General features: G+C 39.8%; 2 protein-coding genes across 3 annotated transcripts in view; one reads left to right on the forward strand and one right to left on the reverse strand.

Moving 5' to 3' along the window:
- Positions 1-1,856, reverse strand: part of LOC121537004 (unconventional myosin-Ib-like) — a 128,716-nt gene extending 126,860 nt beyond the window's left edge. The window contains exon 1 of the mRNA XM_045206693.1: positions 1,650-1,856. The gene's annotated coding sequence lies outside the window, so the exon portion shown is untranslated. The remainder of the gene's footprint in view (positions 1-1,649) is intronic.
- A 1,712-nt stretch (positions 1,857-3,568) lies between these two features.
- Positions 3,569-17,810, forward strand: LOC121537002 (GDP-fucose protein O-fucosyltransferase 2). Of its 2 annotated transcripts, XM_041844714.1 has the most exons (9): positions 3,569-3,777; positions 5,266-5,516; positions 9,934-10,078; positions 10,603-10,713; positions 10,970-11,036; positions 14,086-14,211; positions 14,431-14,611; positions 15,331-15,454; positions 16,488-17,810. In XM_041844714.1, the coding sequence occupies exons 1-9, from the start codon at positions 3,587-3,589 to the stop codon at positions 16,639-16,641; spliced, it is 1,350 nt and encodes a 449-aa protein (XP_041700648.1). In that variant the 5' UTR covers positions 3,569-3,586; the 3' UTR covers positions 16,642-17,810. The 2 variants fall into 2 exon arrangements, with proteins under 2 accessions (XP_041700648.1, XP_041700649.1); XM_041844715.1 differs by lacking the exon at positions 16,488-17,810 and having other exon boundaries at positions 15,253-15,337.
- Positions 17,811-19,055: the final 1,245 nt, after the last annotated feature.

Here is a 19,055-nt window from a genome sequence, read left to right on the forward strand (position 1 = left end):
CTGAGAAGTCGATAGTAAATATCCTTTATCTTATCATGTCTATAACATATACAGGACCTTCATGAGCAGTCACCTGGGATCAACTACTTCATCTGTATGAAAAAAAATGTATGCACTCACTAACTGTAAGTTGCTCTGGATAAGAGCGTCTGCTAAATGACTAAAATGTAAAATGTAAAATCTGAACCAGTATCTTTGATAGCAGCACTTCAAACATACAGTAGCTACTGATCTTCAAGGGTAGAAACTAGAATCATATTTTGGACATTCCCTTACTGTTGTTAGGCAACTTGTAACACAGAAGACCCTATGCCATAAACGTCAAAAGTTGAGTCCTGAAACAAAGCAGGACGCAAATCTCCTTTGTATGAAGCACAGTGACAAAAGATTGGGTTAATATCACTCCACCAGTCCCAGACAAAAACACAGACAGCATGAAACCCAGACCCTGGTTGCACCTGAAGCTTCATTAAAAATGCAGACCTAACCCAATTTTGGTTTATGTTTTTGGGCGCGTGCCTTCTGCAAAGATTTAGTTTTCCATGCTCCAAAATTCCAAGTTCACATAGAGTGCAAGCTTGGCCCTGGCTCCAAAGGGAATTCCAGCAGGAGGAAATGCAGAGAGACTTGACTGGAGAATCTCTGGGATGTTTCTCAAAGAACAACAGCTGCTTTTTATGCTTTAAATTAGATGGTGTGTAGGCTAGTAATACATTTCAATCTCCATTACAAATCTCTGTGTGTGTGTGTATTTCATTCAGGGATATTTCAAAGGGGCTGCAATGTAAGTACATTATTCTGGCGTGAAATCGCATGTTTATGCATAGTGGAGTGAAGTGTGGAGCAGTGTAGGGCAGTAACATAGATCGCCTAGTCTAGTGAGTGCATGAAATCTCAGAGAAGACATCTGCTTTGTTTTTAGAGTTGCACTGCTATTTTCCCCCTTGTTTAACGTTGTGTTCTGCTCGAGCACACTGACCGCAGATGTTCGCAATCACGAGAGTGCATTCTTAATTAACAATACAAAATCGCCCTAGATTTAGCGAGGGGAGACGAGCAACAAAAGTAGACCCACCCTCTCCCGATAGTAGCCTACCCACCTCTCTCTTCCCCTCACACGAAAAAGAATATGGGCTCAGGAATGGTCGAAACGATTCTGAGTGAAAAGTTGTACAAAACCATTACGCAAACCAAACAAGCTACAAGTAGCCTACTCAAAGACAAAGAAATGTAAGGATGCGTGAAACATTTAAGGGATAGTTTTACGCAAAATAAAGATTTCACGTGGCATTAAAGTTGCACAAGTAATACAAATCAGCTAAAAAAAGAACAGAATATGCTATGTGAAGATCTTGAACATAAAAGCTCATGGGACTGGTGGCATTAGTGTAGGCTAAATAACTAACTGGCTGCATGCACATGTATATGAATGGGCAAATACCCTACTGAATAGACACATTTGGAAACGAGAATTCTAGTTATAAAAAAAAAAGCGTCCGATTATGTAACCAACGCTGAATTATCAATTACAAAGTAACATTCAAGTGATAGGCCTACAAAAAGTTGCAAACAATGACTAGGCTAGAACTTCTTGTGTTAGGCTACTCAGACAGTGTGGAAAATCTTGAGAATAAAACTATTCTACTTGCCTCCGAATTGGAAATGTTGTCCCCTAAATCCACTCTGGTGGACAATGTAGAATCCCAGAGATATCTCTACAGATGAAAAAAGTTTCCTCTATCCCCGTTGTATAGACGCGTCTCTCATACGGCTCTGAGGACTTCCACTGGAGCACTAACGGATAGGGACTACGGGCATAGGGAGTGGCTAGCTGCACACGTGCTGCTGCGCGCCCTTCAATCGCCTTAGGTGAGATTTTAAGAGAGAGAAAAAACTGCCTAAATTCTTCGAAACGCAGTCTCAGCATCATCATAACTATCATAACTCATTGCCAGTAGGAGATGAAGGCATCTGGCAGTGCAATACCGCCCTCTTGTGACATTTTCATATCAATCATAGACAGCATGCATTGCAGTCCTCTAGTCCAGAGGTTCCCAAACTGTGGGGCGCGCCACCTAGGTGGGAGGGATCGGCAGGGGAGCGCCCCCATTTTTATTTTATTTGTTTTAATGGAACTCAGTCCGGATTGAAATGTACTCTTGAATGTTGTAATAGTAGAATGGACAAGGTGCAATTTCGAAATTTGGTAGTGCAGCATCAGTTCCTCTTGTCATGTTAGTCATTGCAAACCTTAGAGAGCTATTTATAACTTATAAGAAATTTCCAGATCAACTAGCCCATTACAGCTAACGTTTTTTTATTTAGGTTTTTTAGCCCATAGATATTGTTGTGATTTTTTTGTCACTCAAATATCACATCAATACACATTAGACATGGCAAATTGTATAGAATTGAAAGAAATTTTGCTGTAAAACTGCACAATTTTCTTTGCACCCCATTACAAAATCTGTAGAATTGCAGGAAATAATGTTCCCCAATGCTGAAAGAGGGGCCTCTAGTGAAAAAGTTTGGGAACCCCTGCTCTAATCTCATGTTGGTGGAATTGCAATATGCAAACTCAAATTATGGAATGATGCACCTATTTTACTCCATTCCATGATATGCTCCAAAATATTGATAGGGACAGTTAGCCTACTCTAGTTCCAAGTAACATGATGTGTAGGATCTATTATATTCTATTATATCAAAAATATCAAGTGTGACAGTTACTCTAGTTGCAAGTAACATTTATAGGATGAAATGATTTTATATTTCTATTCTATTCATTCTATGCCATATTATACCAATATATCAATAGAGTGATATGGAATGTTTCTGGAATGGGACGTTCTAAATTGTATTCCAATCTTACTGTCTGTGCACATAATGTAAATTTACAGAAAGAAAAGACAGACCACTGCCTGTCGTTTCCAATGGCAGCAAAGGAATCACAGTGGGCAGAGCCAAGCAAGAGCTAGCGAGATCCTATTGGCGCGTTCTAGCATGTATTTGCATATTTCCGTTAGGGAACGCGTACTCTGTGAAGTGCGCGTGTGCAATAACTAAATCAGGTCTTGCCCTCCTTTTTTAACAACGCAATTTTTTTAAAGCTTTGGGTGAAGTCTACAAAACTTAGTTCACTCTGTTCGTAACAGTTTGCAGTTTTTGGAACAGAAAACTGTATTGAGATCAAATGTTTAATCGATTAGAAAATTAGCAGAATATCGCCCAACATCCATCTCGCTGGGCTTCCTCTCATCACCATATTTGGTGGTGAGCGGAAACGCCAACCAAATGCTTCAGATTTATACATCCGGTTAAACATCTGGCTCATTCTTCTACCTGTTGTGTTACTGTAACTCGTTCAGATAATGGGTGCGTTGGTAAATTCGCTCTGGCTATCTACTACGATTTCAGAGCGCTCTTGTAATGAATGTACGAACGCCCATGAGCGCAGAGCGCACTCTGGCACTCCAGATGTAATATACGAACACACTTACTGTTAACAAATTGTTACAAAAATCAATGCAGTTGCTATGTAACCACAGACGCTTCACCCTCCCGGAAGTGCGTGCCTCAAAATAAAATGGCGGACCACAGCTGCATCAGAGGTTTGAATTCGCCGCGGTTGTGGCTTTTTTCTGTGCAATCTTTAATCAATTTGTGTTTGTCTTTTCTCGCGTTGAGAGCTGTAGTGGTCGAGGGTCAAACTGAAGATGCATTCCGAGCAGGAAATACCGTTGTTTCACCGGTCGCTGCAGCAGCACGGGATCTACGGTAGGGGGAGCAGGCTAAACACATTGGCCTACCTATGCTGTAAACCTGCTGTAGCCTGTATTTCAATATTGTATTAGGGACGCATAGAATATCCGTTATTTGCTTCTATAGCAGTCATTTCAGTTTTAAAAATGTGCTCAATATTTAGGATACATAATGTAATCAGAAAACATTCTTCAAACTGAGAATAAATCAAATCTGCCTGGTACTATCAAACCTGTAGGGCAGGCACAACACTAACACAACATGTTCAAATGTAGGCTACAGTTGTCCGCCTGACCGCCGATGAGTGAACATCACCTTCCCTGCGTACCTGGGAAGTATAGCTCACTGCAGTGAAGTGAGCCGACACTCGCAAAGCCATCCGTCTTCAGTTTCCGTCTGAATTTGTGCGCAAATACACAACACTTTACGGTATCGCGTGTTTTCTGGTTGTGAAACAGCAACAGTCACGCACAGATAGATTATATCTACAAATAATTCTCAGGGTCAGGGTGTGCCGTCTTTTCAAGAAAACGTGTCAGCCATACCTGCCCACAATATACATAAGGACAGACATAAAGGAAGAAATCATAGTCCTACCAGATAGCACACTACAGACCTGTATATTGTCAGTAAACAACATTTGTTGAAATCGCAGAAAGATAAAGCGGACTAGCCCTCAGGCTGGAAAAACAAGTTTGTTAAGATTTACAGATGTGAAAAATGGCTATCCTTTGGCAAACATTTTTTGAAGGGAAGTACGTGTGCAGACGTGACAAAATGTTTACCATCCAATTTTACTGTGTTAAAATTATAATCCATCAAAGTTCACTGTAAGATAAAGTAAACTTGTGTTTTTCCAATGTTGAAGCTGGCATAATGTTATGCTTTGCAATTTTAATGACAATGGATTACTAATGTATTAGTGGCAGACATATTGCAAAATGTTTACCATCCATTTTTACTGTATTAAAATGTAATTATGCGGCAGATAGCTTAGTGGTAAAGAGCGTTGTGCCAGTAACCGAAAGGTTGCTGGTTCTAATCCCTGAGCCAACTAGGTGAAAAATCTGTCGGTGTGCCCTTGAGCAAGGCACTTAACCCTAATTGCTCCTGTAAATCGCTCTGGATAAGAGCGTCTGCTAAATAACAAAAAATAAATAAAATAAATAATAAATTACCTCAAATTTCACTGTAATATAGAATAACCAGTTATATTAACCCATATTTTAAGATGGCATAATATGGGCATCGTATCAAAATAATTGTTGATAAGGCGCTTGTCTCTATCTGTGCATGACAGTGCATCTTACTCAGTTTCCCTACCAGAAAACACATGATACCTTAAAGTGTTATGTATTCGCGCACACAAATTGGCTCACTTGACCGCAGTGTCTAGCTCCAACAGAACTCATGTTTATGAGGCTGCCAGCCAGGCGCATAGCGCATAGCCTAATAGAACACAATAAGACATATAATTCTATCTCTATATCTTTATGCTGCCAGGTACCTGCTTTACGACATCAACCCCCCAGAGGGTTTCAACCTGCGTCGGGATGTGTACATTCGCATGGCATCCCTGGTGAAGACCCTGAGGAGACACAGTGACTGGGTGCTGGTGCTGCCCCCCTGGGGACGTCTCTACCACTGGCAAAGCCCAGACATCCACCAGATCAGGATCCCCTGGGGAGAGTTCTTCAGCCTCACCAGCCTGCAGGGCAACGTGCCTGTCATAGAGTACGAGGAGTTTATAGCTGGTGAGTTCAGCAGTCTCATACCCTTTCCACACTACTGAACTGACCTGAGACGAACTGAGCTGGGCCTCGTTTCCCAGAGCCTTCATAGCATTAAGATCATCGTTAGAACCATCTTTCAATATATCTTTAGTAGCCGATGAGACATCCCGAAAATTGTTCTTCTCACGAAACCGCCTGTAGCGTCCGAACGGTTTGGCCTACAAACTATTATGAACACTCTATGGCAGGATGAGACACTCACGAACACAAACGTCACAGGACTCAGCCAGGCCCAGCCAATCAGAATTAGTTTTTCCCCATAAAAGGGCTTTATTACAGACATAAATACTCCTCAGCACCCCCTCCCACTCCTCAGACAATCCCGCAGGTGAAAAAGCCGGATGTGGAGGTCCTGGGCTGGCGTGGTTACACGCGGTCTGTGGTTGTGAGGCTGGTTGGATGTACTGCCAAATGCTCTAAAATGACGTTGGAGGTGGCTTATGGTAGAGAAAGTAACATTAAATTATATGGCAACAGCTCTGTTGGACATTCCTGCAGTCAGCATGCCAATTGCACGCTCCCTCAAAACTTGAGACATCTGTGGCATTGTGTTGTGACAAAACTGCAAATTTTGGAATGGCCTTTTATTGTCCCCAGCACAAGGTGCACTTGTGTAATGATCATGCTGTTTAATCAGCTTCTTGACATGCCACACCTGTCAGGTGGATGGATTATCTTGGCAAATGAGAAATGAACACTAACAGGGTTGTAAACAAATTTGTGCACAAAATTAAGCTTTTTGTGCTTATGGAACATTTCTGGGATCTTTTATTTCAGCTCATTAAAAATGGGACCAACACATTACATGTTGGGTTTATATTTTAGTTCAGTATACATGTCGGTTGTTTTGCTCTAGGACGCCCACAAGCCTCTCAAGACCTGTCTGAAGGTCCCCTGTACCAGTTTCAAAAAGTTATGGAAGTATACAGTGCATTCGGAAAGTATTCAGACCCCTTTTCCACATTTTGTTACGTTACAGCCTTATTCTTAAATGGATAGAATATTTATTTTTTCTCATCAATCTATCCACAATACCCCATAATTACAAAGCGAAAACAGGTTTTTACAGAAATACCTTATTTACATAAGTACTCAGACCCTTTGCTATGATACTTGAAATTGAGCTCAGGTGCATCCTGTTTCCATTGATCATTCTTGAAATGTTTCTACAACTTGATTGGAGTCCACCTGTTGTAAATTCAATTGATTGGACATGATTTGGAAAGGCACACACCTGTCTATCTAAGGTCCCACAGTTGACAGTGCATGTCAGAGCAAAAACCAAGCCATGACGTCGAAGGAATTGTCCGTAGACCTCCGAGACAGGATTGTGTCGAGGCACAGAGCTGGGGAAGGGTACCAAAACATTTCTGCAGCATTGAAGGTCCCCAAGAACACAGTGGCATCCATCATTCTTAAATGGAAGAAGTTTGGAACCACCAAGACTCTTCCTAGAGCTGGCCGCCCGGCCAAACTGAGCAATCAGGGGACAAGGGCCTTGGTCAAGTAGGTGACCAAGAACCTGATGGTCACTCTGACAGAGCTTCAGAGTTCCTCTGTGGAGATGGGAGAACCTTCCGGAAGGACAACCATCTCTGCAGCACTCCACCAATCAAGCCTTTATGTTAGAGTGGTCAGACGGAAGCCACTCCTCAGTAAAAGGCACACGACAGCCAGCTTGGAGTTTGCCAAAAGGCACCTATTGACTCCCAGACCATGAGAAACAAGATTCTCTAGTCTGATGAAACCAAGATTGAACTCTTTGGCCTGAATGCCAAGCGTCACGTCTGGAGGAAACCTGGTACCATCCCTACGGTGACTGGGGCAAAGGTTCACCTTCCAACAGGACAACGACTCTAAGCACACAGTCAAGACAACACAGGAGTGGCTTTGGGACAAGTCTCAATGTCCTTGAGTGGCCCAGCCAGAGCCCAGACTTGAACCCGATCTAACATCTCTGGAGAGACCTGAAAATAGCTGTGCATCAACGCTCCCCATCCAACCTGAGCTTGAGAGGATCTGCAGAGAAGAATGGGAGAAACTCCCCAAATACAGGTGTGCCTAGCTTGTAGCGTCATACCCAAGAAGACTTGAGGCTGTAATCGCTGCCAAAGATGCTTCAGCAAAGTACTGACAAAAGGGTCTGAATACTTATGTAAATGTGATATTTCAGTTTTTATTTGTAATACATTTGCTAATCTTTCTAAAAACCTGTTTTTGCTTTGTCATTATGGGGTATTGTGTGTAGATTGAGGATTTTTTAAATTTATTGTTTTAATCATTTTAGAATGAGGCTGTAACTTAACAAAATGTGGAAAAAGTGAAGGGGTATCAATACTTCAGAATGCACTGTATATGGAGATAGTTCAGTGCCTAAAATAAGGGGAAAATATATGTCAAAAAAAATAGTTTCCTGATCCTCTTATATCTCTCAGATATAGGACAGACACACTTCAGAACAAACTTCCTTTTGATTTTTTGGGGGACTATCTGTTGTTCCATGTGGTGAATCTGTTATTCAATGCGTTTCTATTGGCTAATAGCAATCTTTATTTTTTATTTTTTATTTTACACCTTAAAATAGATTTAATTGTCATTTTCTGTCAACGATCTTCACTAAATACTCTGTAATGTCAAAATGGAAGAAAAATGTGAACATTAAAACACAAATATATGTTGATTAGATAAATATTCAACCCCCTGAGTCAATACGTTATAATCACTTTTGGCAACGGTTACAGCTGTGAGTCTAGCATTTTGCCTGTGCTTAGCTCTATTCCTAAAAAAAAAACAGATGACAAGCAAACCCAGAAACATGATGCAGCCACCACAATGCTTGAAAATATGAAGAGTGGTGCTCAGTGATGTGTTGTGTTGGATTTGCCCCAAACATAACGCTCTGAATTCAGGACAAAAAGTTAATTTCTTTGTTTACAGTTTTACTTTAGTGCCTTATTGCAAACAGAATGCATGTTTTGGAATATTTTATTCTGTACAGGCTTCCTTCTTTTCACTCTGTCATTTAGGTTAGTATTGTGGAGTAACTACAATGTTGTTGATCCATCTTCAGTTATCTCCTATCACAGCCATCAAACTCTGTAACTGTTTTAAAATCACTGTTGGCTTCGTGGTAAAATCCCTGAGCGGTTTCCTTCCTCTGTGGCAACTGAGTTTGGAAGGACGCCTGTATCTTTGTAGTGACTGGGTGTATTGATACACCATCCAAAGTGTAATCAATAACTTCACCATGCTCAAAGGGATATTCAATGTATGCTTTTTTCTTTATACCCATCTACCAATAGGTGCCCTTCTTTGCGACCCTTTGGAAAATCTCTCTGGTCTTAGTGGTTGAATCTGTGTTTGTAATTCACTGCTCGACTGAGGGATCTTACAGATAATTGTATGTGTGGGGTACAGAGATGGGGTAGTAATTTTAAAAAATCATGTTAAACACTATTGCACACAGAGTGAGTCCATTCAACTTATTATGTGACTTGTAAGGAGCATTTTTACTCCTGAGCTTATTCAGGCTGTAACACAACAAAATGTGGAAAAAGTCAAGGGGTGTGAACTTTCTGAAGGCACTGTACATGTGCCTATGAATGTTATTTAAATCATATTGAAATCAATTTAATGTTCAATCAATGTAATTATATTTTGCGACTAGGCTGCTGTCTGTAATTTTTGCCTGAATGTGTTTCATGATATGTGACAACATGTGTGCAATGATGTGTCCAATCTGTGATTTAGTGCATTATTATTGGGTAAGCATAATAATCCGCCGCAATAGCCTGTTTGCAGCCATAGGTGGTAATATCTCTCTAGGAGCTGATCCGTCGTCAGTATTTTGGAATAATTCTAATGTTAAGGTAAGATTTGAATGGAGAATGCTGATCAGAGAGCAGCACTGCTTTTCTTTCGCCACATGATCTAATGACACACTTAGTGAACGTTCTCTCTGTGCTTGTTGGGAAACAAAAAGTTGGCTCATAAATAACAATGCATCTGGTATGATCATCGTAATGCTTAAGTTACATCGCAACTGGGAAACGAGGCCCTGTACTGGGCTGGCCTGGTTTTGCATCCATCATAGTTGCTGGGATCGTGCTGGAAAGGCCAATGTAAAAGGCAAATATCAGAGTAGCATTCTGGTCACCCCTCAGACATTTGAGTAAATATCCATGTTTTTGTGGTTGGTCGACTTTACCTGACGTTTGGCTGATTTCAATTTTTTCCTCTGTTAATGATTGTTCCAATGGTATAAATAATGCATAATGATGCATGGTTATAAAGGCTTATACGTGCTTAGAACAAGATATAAAACATTATACCTTCAGGCTTAAAGTAAAGTGTTATATTTCCATGTTTTTGGCTCCAGAGTCTGGAGGCCCATTTATTGAACAGGTCCTGGTGCTACAGAACTACGCTGAAGGGTGGACTGACGGGAAATGGGAGGAGAAAGTGGACGAGCGACCCTGCGTTGAGCGGTTAATGTACTCCAAAGACAAACAGGGTTATTACAGGTACAGTAATCACCAGGTTCAGAGATGGATAGGAACATAACGGATTCAACACAATACATTCAAAAGATTCATATGACTACTGCATGTAGACACTAACAATGAGTCTGTCATCTGTGCTTACCTACCTTTATGTCTCGCAAAGTTCAATTATCAAAGGTAGCTCAGCTGGTAGAGCACGGCGCTTGTAACGCCAAGGTAGTGGGTTCGATCCCCGGGACCACCCATACACAAAAAAAAATTATGCACGCAGGACTGTAAGTCGCTTTGGATAAAAGCGTCTGCTAAATGGCATATTATTATTATTATTATTATTATTATTATTATTAATTATAAATTATTAAAATGTGTTCTATGGCAGTGGAACAAGCTTTAGTAGTTGTAGTAGTAGCAGTAGTAGTATAGTCGGTGTAGTGAGTATGACTTATATTCGTATAAATAAAATCATCATGTTCGTTATGAGCAGTTTTCCCTAATTTGAAAACATTTCCTTCCTTTCTTTCCTCTCCTTCCTCTCCCTCTGTTAGAGGCTGGTTTTGGGGCTATGAGGAAACCAGGGGTGTGAACGTCACTTGTCTGTCAGCTCAGGGCCACGCCTCCATCCTGGCACCACTCCTGCAGAACAACATCACATCAACGTGAGTCAATAAATGTCCATGTGTTTGGCTAAGATAGATACAATTATTGAATCCTTGATTCAGTCCAAATCTTCTTGTCTACGGATGTGATATCATTATAACACTATTACAGGTTTAATGTGGACTTCCTATTTAAACTAAAACAAAAAGTCATATTCTAGAGTTGGCAGCATCGTCTTTATTGGATTTGCTGTATGTACTGTATGAGATGTGGACGTGTTCACTGATGGAGCTCTTTCCTTTCATATCCCCACAGATCAGTGATGTTGGACAAAGCAGAGACTGTCCTCCATGATCACTACGCAGGAAAGGACTACTGGGATGTAAGTCTGATGTCAAGTTGTAAAGAATGTATCTATGTCTGGTAATGGTTGATAGCCTACAATCATAGATAAGATACTGTAGTGACAAGATGATTAACTAAATCGTGCATTTCAATGCCTCTACTTTTTTCAAATGAATTGATCGTCATCACAATTGTACCTTATTACCACTAATTTAAAGTGACTGTTGCAAAATAGTTGAAGAGATTTTCGATGTGCCGATTCCATGGCACATGGTTTATAAACTGATAAACAAAACAAAGCCGTATTCAAATCTTAAATTATTATACAAAATTATTGCAACCAATAGAATGTTATGTATATGGGCGATACAACCATCCCAGCTCTGCAGACTTTTGCTAAAAAGAGACAAAATCATTAGATCACTTGTTTTGGTACTGTCCATACAGTGCCTTCTGAAATTATTCAGACCCCTTGACTTTTTCCACATTTTGTTAGGTTGCAGCCTTATTCTAAAAATTGATTAAATTGTTTGTTTTTCCTCATCAATCTACACACAATACCCCATAATGACAAAGCAAAAACTGTTTTTTTGAAATGTTTGCTAATTTATAAAAAATAAAAAAAACTGAAATTTTACATAAGCATTCAGACCCTTTACTCAGTACTTTGTTGAAGCACCTTTGGCAGCGATTACAGCATTGAGTCTTCTTGGGTATGATGCTACAAGCTTGGCACACCTGTGTTTGGGGAGTTTCTCCCATTCTTCTCTGCAGATCCTCTCAAGCTCTGCCAGGTTGGATGGGGAGCGTTGCTGCACTGCTATTTTCAGATCTCTCCAGAGATGTTTGATCGGGTTCAAGTCCGGGTTCCAGAGAATTGTCCCGAAGCCACTCCTGCGTTGTCTTGGCTGTGTGCTTAGGTTCGTTGTCCTGTTGGAAGGTGAACCTTTGCCCCAGTCTGAGGTCCTGAGCGCTCTGGAGCAGGTTTTCATCAAGGATCTCTCTGTACTTTTCTCTGTTCATCTTTGCCTCGATCCTGACTAGTCTCCCAGTCCCTGCCGCTGAAAAACATCCCCACAGCATGATGCTGCCACCACCATGCTTCACCGTAGGGATGGTGCCAGGTTTCCTCCAGACGTGACGCTTGGCATTCAGGCCAAAGAGTTCAATCTTGGTTTCATCAGACCAGATAATCTTGTTTCTCATGATCTGAGAGTCTTTCGGTGCCTTTTGACAAACTCCAAGGGGACTGTCATGTGCCTTTTACTGAGGAGTGGCTTCCGTCTGGCCACTCTACCATAAAGGCCTGATGGGTGGAGTGCTGCAGAGATGGTTGTCCTTCTGGAAGGTTCTCCCATCTCCACAGAGGAACTCTGGAGCTCTGTCCGAGTGACCATCAGGTTCTTGGTCACCTCCCTGACCAAGGCCCTTCTGCCCCAATTGCTCAGTTTGGGCGGGCTGCCAGCTCTAGGAAGAGTCTTGGTGGTTCCAAACTTCTTTCATTTAAGAATGATGGAGGCCACTGTATTCTTGGGGACCTTCAAATCTGCTGAAATGTTTTGGCACCCTTGCCCAGATCTGTGCCTCGACACAATCCTGTCTCGGAGCTCTACGGACAATCCCTTCAACCTCATGGCTTGATTTTTACTCTGAGATGCACTGTCAACTGTGGGACCTTTTATATAGACAGGTGTGTGCCTTTCCAAATCATGTCCAAACAGGTGGACTCCAATCAAGTTGTAGAAACATCTCAAGGATGATCAATGGAAACAGGATGCACCTGAGCTCAATTTCGAGTCTCATAGCAAAGGGTCTGAATACTTATGTAAATTAGGTATTTCCGTTTTTTGTTTTTAATATATTTTTAAAAAATGTCTTTAAAAAAAAATGTTTTTGCTTTGTCATTATGGGGTATTGTGTGTAGATTGCTGAGGAAATTGTTTTATTTAATTCATTTTAGTATAAGGTTGTAACGTAACAAAATGTGGAAAAAGTCAAGGGGTCTGAATACTTTCCGAAGGCACTGTATGTAGCTTGTTTTTGGTCGCAGGTTCAGGAATGGCTGAAGAATTCAAACATTTATCTGGAGCTAACTGCTGTGTGACTTGAAAAGCCAGAGTCAATTGATCAATAATAATACAATACTTTTAGTAAAAAATGTCATCTTTAATTTACACTCTAGAAACTATGAGAATCGAAAGATTCAGAACTTTTGGGAAACATTACAGCACAGTTGAAAAATATATGGCAATTAGAAATCAAAACTGAATGGTTTTCAGAGATACTGTAGATGGGAGGGGTTGAGGGTAGCTGAAGGGTGGGACTAAAAACAAAGAAAAAATATATAACTAATGTAAAATATACAGTGTCCGTAAAATGTATGTAGACTGTATAAGCTGGAATTAGAAGAATAAGTATTGTTTTCTATTAGTTTACTCCAATTAGGAAAGGGGTGGTAGGGTTAGGGGAAAATAATAAATAATATATGGGGTATTGGAAATGATGCAGACAATTACATTGATAGAAGCCACAATCTATGCAAAATTAAAGCTGATCTACCCCCTACATTTTTTTATAATAAAATAAAATAATGTCCATTTGAAAATCTCACTTTTAAAAGTTAATATTCTGTTAAATCATATCCAAATAATGCTGTTAACTTATCCTATACTCGTATTTGTGGCCAAAGCATAAATAGGAGGGGGGAAAAAACACTTAAAAAACCATACCTCAAACTTGTCAAACAGACCATTTCAAAAATGCTTTCTATTTCCTCATAGAGGATTATGTTATCCTCCTGAGGAGAATGAGCTGGCCAATCAGCGACGTACTCGCATGAATCTTTTTTATGACTGGTATACACCCACACCATTCTGTTGTTGGGGTACGCACGCACTATTCCAACACAGAAGCTGCTTTTTAACATACTTTAAACTATTTTACTCATATTGTAATTAATTATAGATCGTATTTCATAGAAATCTGGTAACACTGGATAGTTACTTTAATGCAGAGTAGTGAATAGTTCCTTCCTGATTTGTTTAACACTCCCCCATTTTGCCTGTCTTTTTGTGTCTTCTCTCTAGACTCGCCGCAGTATGGTCTTTGCCAAACACCTGCGTCTCCTAGGGGACGAGTTTCGAGCAAAGTACCTGAACTCCACAGACGAGCTGGACCAGACCGTATACAATGAAGACTGGACTCGCATTAAGGTTTTCAGACCTCCTTCACATACATCCACGCCTTGCACATTTCAATTATATGTATTTATCTATGCACATTGATTACTTGTTGCACTAGCAACATGTACTGTGTGGGAAAAATGGGGGGAAATGTCTTAAGCTATGAATAGTTCTGGTTTGCCATTGGTGGCTGATTTGGATTGGGCATGAGTGGTTTGACATGTTATTCATTTCTGTGTGTAAACTCAGAATAAGCTGGGTTCTGCCAGAGGGGGGCCGTACTTGGGTGTCCACCTGAGAAGGAAGGATTTTATCTGGGGTCACAGAGAGGATGTGCCCAGCCTCAAAGGAGCTGTCAAGAAGATCAGGAACCTCATGAAGAAAAGCAAACTAGACAGAGTCTTTGTTGCCACTGACGCAGATGAGGAAGGTACTGTTGTACTTTGGTGCCAATGAGATGGATTGATATTGAATGTAGAATACAGAAGTTGAAAAAAAAAGCCATTCATATTTACAGCCATAAGAAAATAAAAACAATAATTGTGTTAGGAATTGGAATTTCAATTGACTTTTGAAATGGAATTGACCCCATCCGTATAACCCAGTACAGAGAATGCCTACATCAAGGCTTGGCAGGTTTATACTGTGTAGCCTACTCCACAGAGAGTCTGTGGTTTATACAACGATATTAAGGATGCTCTTTTTCGTCAGCTCTCCAGACAAAATGATAATTTTAACGGTCTAGATTAAAAGAATAAATTGTGTGACATTTTATCAGGTAACAATAAAGTAAATGTCTGTGCCAAAGCCTGCCACCTTATCCTCCAATGGGGACTTTTCTTTATAAGTGCCTAATTCACCTTTTTCCTACTATTTTTTGATTATGCTTACATGTGTATGATGTAATGTATTATACAGTAGATGATGCCTGTACCATCTTTGACTATGATTGTTTTTTAGTGTCTCAAAACTAAATTTGAGTGGTCCACAATGTTTTTGTTGTTGTTGTTTTTGTATTATTGTATCATTGTGGAGTGACACTTAAATACACTTTTCTAATCTAATCTCTAGACCTAGAGAATAGGGCCAGTCAGAGTATGGCTCTAGGGCCAGTGTGTTCCTGATGAGGCATCTGTCTGTCCTGTGCAGAGCTGGAGGAGCTGAAGAAGATGTTACCAGAGATGACACGCTTTGAGCCCACCTGGGAGGACCTGGAACTACTCAAGGACGGGGGCGTGGCTATCATCGACCAATGGATCTGCGCACATGCCAGGTACAGCTCTCCTCACAGTGTATGCTTATATGTTCCACCAGTCAGTTGAAAGAAAGTGTTGCACAATGTGTGCAGACTGTAGGTAGGGAGCTGTGACAAGTACACATGATGCAGACATTCTTGTACTTTTCTTTTGTTGAAGTGCACATGAGCATACTGTAGTTAAAACAGCTTTTGTTATCCCCGCATTCTGTAGGCTACAGTAGGATAGGGGGTCATGTGATACCACTTACAGTATTGTAATACTTTTATTAGCCTGTAAGTGTCCTTTTAAGATCATATTTCTATCAAATGTCTGTTAAGGGAATTCGATTGTCAGAGCAGTGTAAAAATAGGCCTAAACAAATCCTTAAAACATTTTCCAGGTTTGCTTTACATCATCATTACTCAACATCAAAATGTTTAAATGTAATACGCCACCCATGATAGAGGGATAAACAGTATCATTGAAAGATACTTAAAGGAGCAAAGAAAGATCATTGAAGTTTTTGTGCCCCATTTTAAACGTGAGATGGCAGATCTAGGTGTTCATGATAATACTCTGTACTTCAGACATACTGTATATATATATTGTACTGTATGTTGTCCAAGATTCTGCTGTTAAATTAAGTAAATATTTTCAACTGAAAAAACGGATCATATGCGTCAGACCCACACATTGACTTGAAAGCCATTGTCCCTTATAATCACATGGTCTGAGGGTGCATTCCAGTCACATTCGTTTCTGGATCACTCCGCTAGAAATCTGTTAGAGTACTGGAGTGTTAAACACATCATTACACTTCTACTGCACTTTAGAACATTTGCACTGCATTTAAATATATATTATTAGCCTATTGTGTGTTGTGTATTTTGTATGGGGTGATGTATTGTATTGAGGAATGTGAAGTCTATTGTATACTGTATTTCGTATGTTGAGGACTTTCTGTTGATTTGATACTTGTAAAACGGACTTGCCTTTCTTAATTGCCCCTGGTGGGATAAATAAAGTTGCATTGAATTCAATTCCTTCTATCTCCCTCCCATTTCCCAGGTATTTTATCGGAACATCTGTGTCGACCTTCTCTTTCCGGATCCACGAGGAGAGAGAGATTCTGGGATTCGACCCCAAAACCACCTACAACCGCTTCTGTGGGGACAGTGAGAAGGAGTGTGAACAGCCTACACACTGGAAAATAGTTTACTGATGCAACGACGCAACACCCCTTTCAACACCTCTCAATGAACATGCCAATTGCAGTGTTAACGTGGAGCTTTGTTCTTTTTATATATATATATATATATGTTCTAATAGTGTTTTTTTGTGTAATGTTTTTATTGTTTTGAGAATTGTCCTAACTGGCCTGTATTGACCACTGTGAATAGACAAACAAACTTCGAAGACGTTTTAAAGGTCACCACTTTATTTTCACTCGTTTGCACTCATGTCTGCTAAATTTACGTATATAAACCATTGTTTTATCAATCATGATGGCAGCACCTATGTGAAAAATGAGCATCAGATTTGGCTGCAATGCATGGTATATATTGCTGCCTTTTTTTGTGTAACATGAATTGAAAGAGCAGTGTCTTTCATTTACTTCTGCCAATTCAAAGTCTATTTGGTTGTTTATCTTCCTTATTATGCTGTACCATATTTGGTGAGCTTATTATGCTGTTCCATATTTGGTGAGCTTATTATGCTGTACCATATTTGGTGAGCTTATTATGCTGTACCATATTTGGTGAGCTTATTATGCTGTACCATATTTGGTGAGCTTATTATGCTGTACCATATTTGGTGAGCTTATTATGCTGTACCATATTTGGTGAGCTTGAGAAACCTTTTTTCTTTTTGTTTTGTTTTCCTTTGTGAATAGCCTATGATAGAAACTTTGTTGCTTGGTTGACATTTCAGTCTTCCAACAGAGAGAAGCAGATATATGTGACTAAATATAGTATGTTGATGTGCCATTTTTGTTCCACTTGATCTGTTAAAGGTAAGTTCAAAGCCGCATAGTGAACATGGATTGACCAGTTTATTATGGTGAAACCCCAAATATGATCTATATGATCAGATATCAACAGAACTTTGACAAGGATTACAATTACAGTAAGGTTTGTTCTTCAGACTACATATACTGAATGGCAATGCATTTTAGTATTTTTCCACTTGTATGACTGTCATTTAGGAAATGATTTAATTTTAAACACGTTTCAAGACTATCAATCAGAGCACATACCATATTTTCGCTGATTACATCATCCTTTTTCTTTCCTTTTTCTTACATCAAAAGGACTGCTGAGACTGACACAAAGCTATCACCTGTCAAGATGTTCTAAGGTGACCGTCATTAAAGAGACTATTTTCAAAGAACTAGACCCAGCCCTGTTTTTATTCCTGAGAGAGCAAATATGTTCAATGACGAGGAGGATGAGGACATGCATTGGTTCATTTCAAGAGGAAAAACCTCAGAATGTATCTTATCAGTTGGTCAAATACAATTTGTTTGTACAATTGAGAGTTGATTTAGTTAATAATGAGAGTTCACTACTATAGCACAACAGTAGGCAATAATCCTATTCAAGAGTTAGCTATTGCCACTTTAGTTGTTCGGCTATGAGAGAGGAGTGTTGCAAGTCATTGTATACGTTTTTCAATTTTTTTAAAGTCTGAAATAGTCCAATATGGGTTCACACAAGCACTGTGTTTTCTGTACCAAATACCATTAGGTTAGTATAGTATCTTTCTTTTGAATGAATAACCAGTTTTAGTAGTAAGGAGATACTTCACTTGATACAGACACCATAGTGAACTGAGTGTTGTGGCTAGAAGCCTTCCGAAGGGCCTGAAATCAGGGCACATAAGTAACTTGACTCCTTTGGCTCTAAAAAGAACAGACAGTGTCTGTAACTGATTAACCTGCCCTGATTTACATTTCCCTTCCCCATGAAAATAAACTGTATATAGGTCCATTATCATTTCTACACAGTTTTGATTTGGTTTTAATAATTTAAAGTACATTGAGGTTGTTTAGTTTCTTTTTTTCTTTTTACTTCAACCACTTGCGGGCCAGATTGGACCCCCTCGCGAGCATATGTTTGACACCTCTAATCTAAAAGCACCAAATTCCAATGGAAAAACAATGTCTGATTTTTGGTTTAGTTATCATCTAAATGTGTTATTACTGTGGTTTCAACCATTTAAAAGCACAACAAAGTTCAAATGGAAGTACAATGTCAGATATTTGGTTTATTTATTTTACATTTACATTACATTTGAGTATTTATACAACAATTGAACTGTGCTTCATCTAATAGCGCAACCAAATGACCTGGATTGCCCTGTAGCTCAGTTGGTAGAGCATGGCACTTGCAACGCCAGAGTTGTGGGTTCATTTGCCACGGGGGGCCAGTATGAAAAATGTATGCACTCACTAACTGTAAATCGCTCTGGATAAGAGCGTCTGCTAAATGACTGAAATATAAATTTCAGTTGCAATTACATTAAAAGTACATAGTGCAAGTGATCAATTCTGTTCAAGATTCTGCACAGATTATTATAGCAACTGTGAAGACCTGTGACCTTTGCAAGCTTTATATGATTACCTAAGAAGACATT

Source organism: Coregonus clupeaformis, chromosome 23, assembly GCF_020615455.1.
Source record: "Coregonus clupeaformis isolate EN_2021a chromosome 23, ASM2061545v1, whole genome shotgun sequence".
Taxonomy (NCBI): Eukaryota; Metazoa; Chordata; class Actinopteri; order Salmoniformes; family Salmonidae; genus Coregonus; species Coregonus clupeaformis.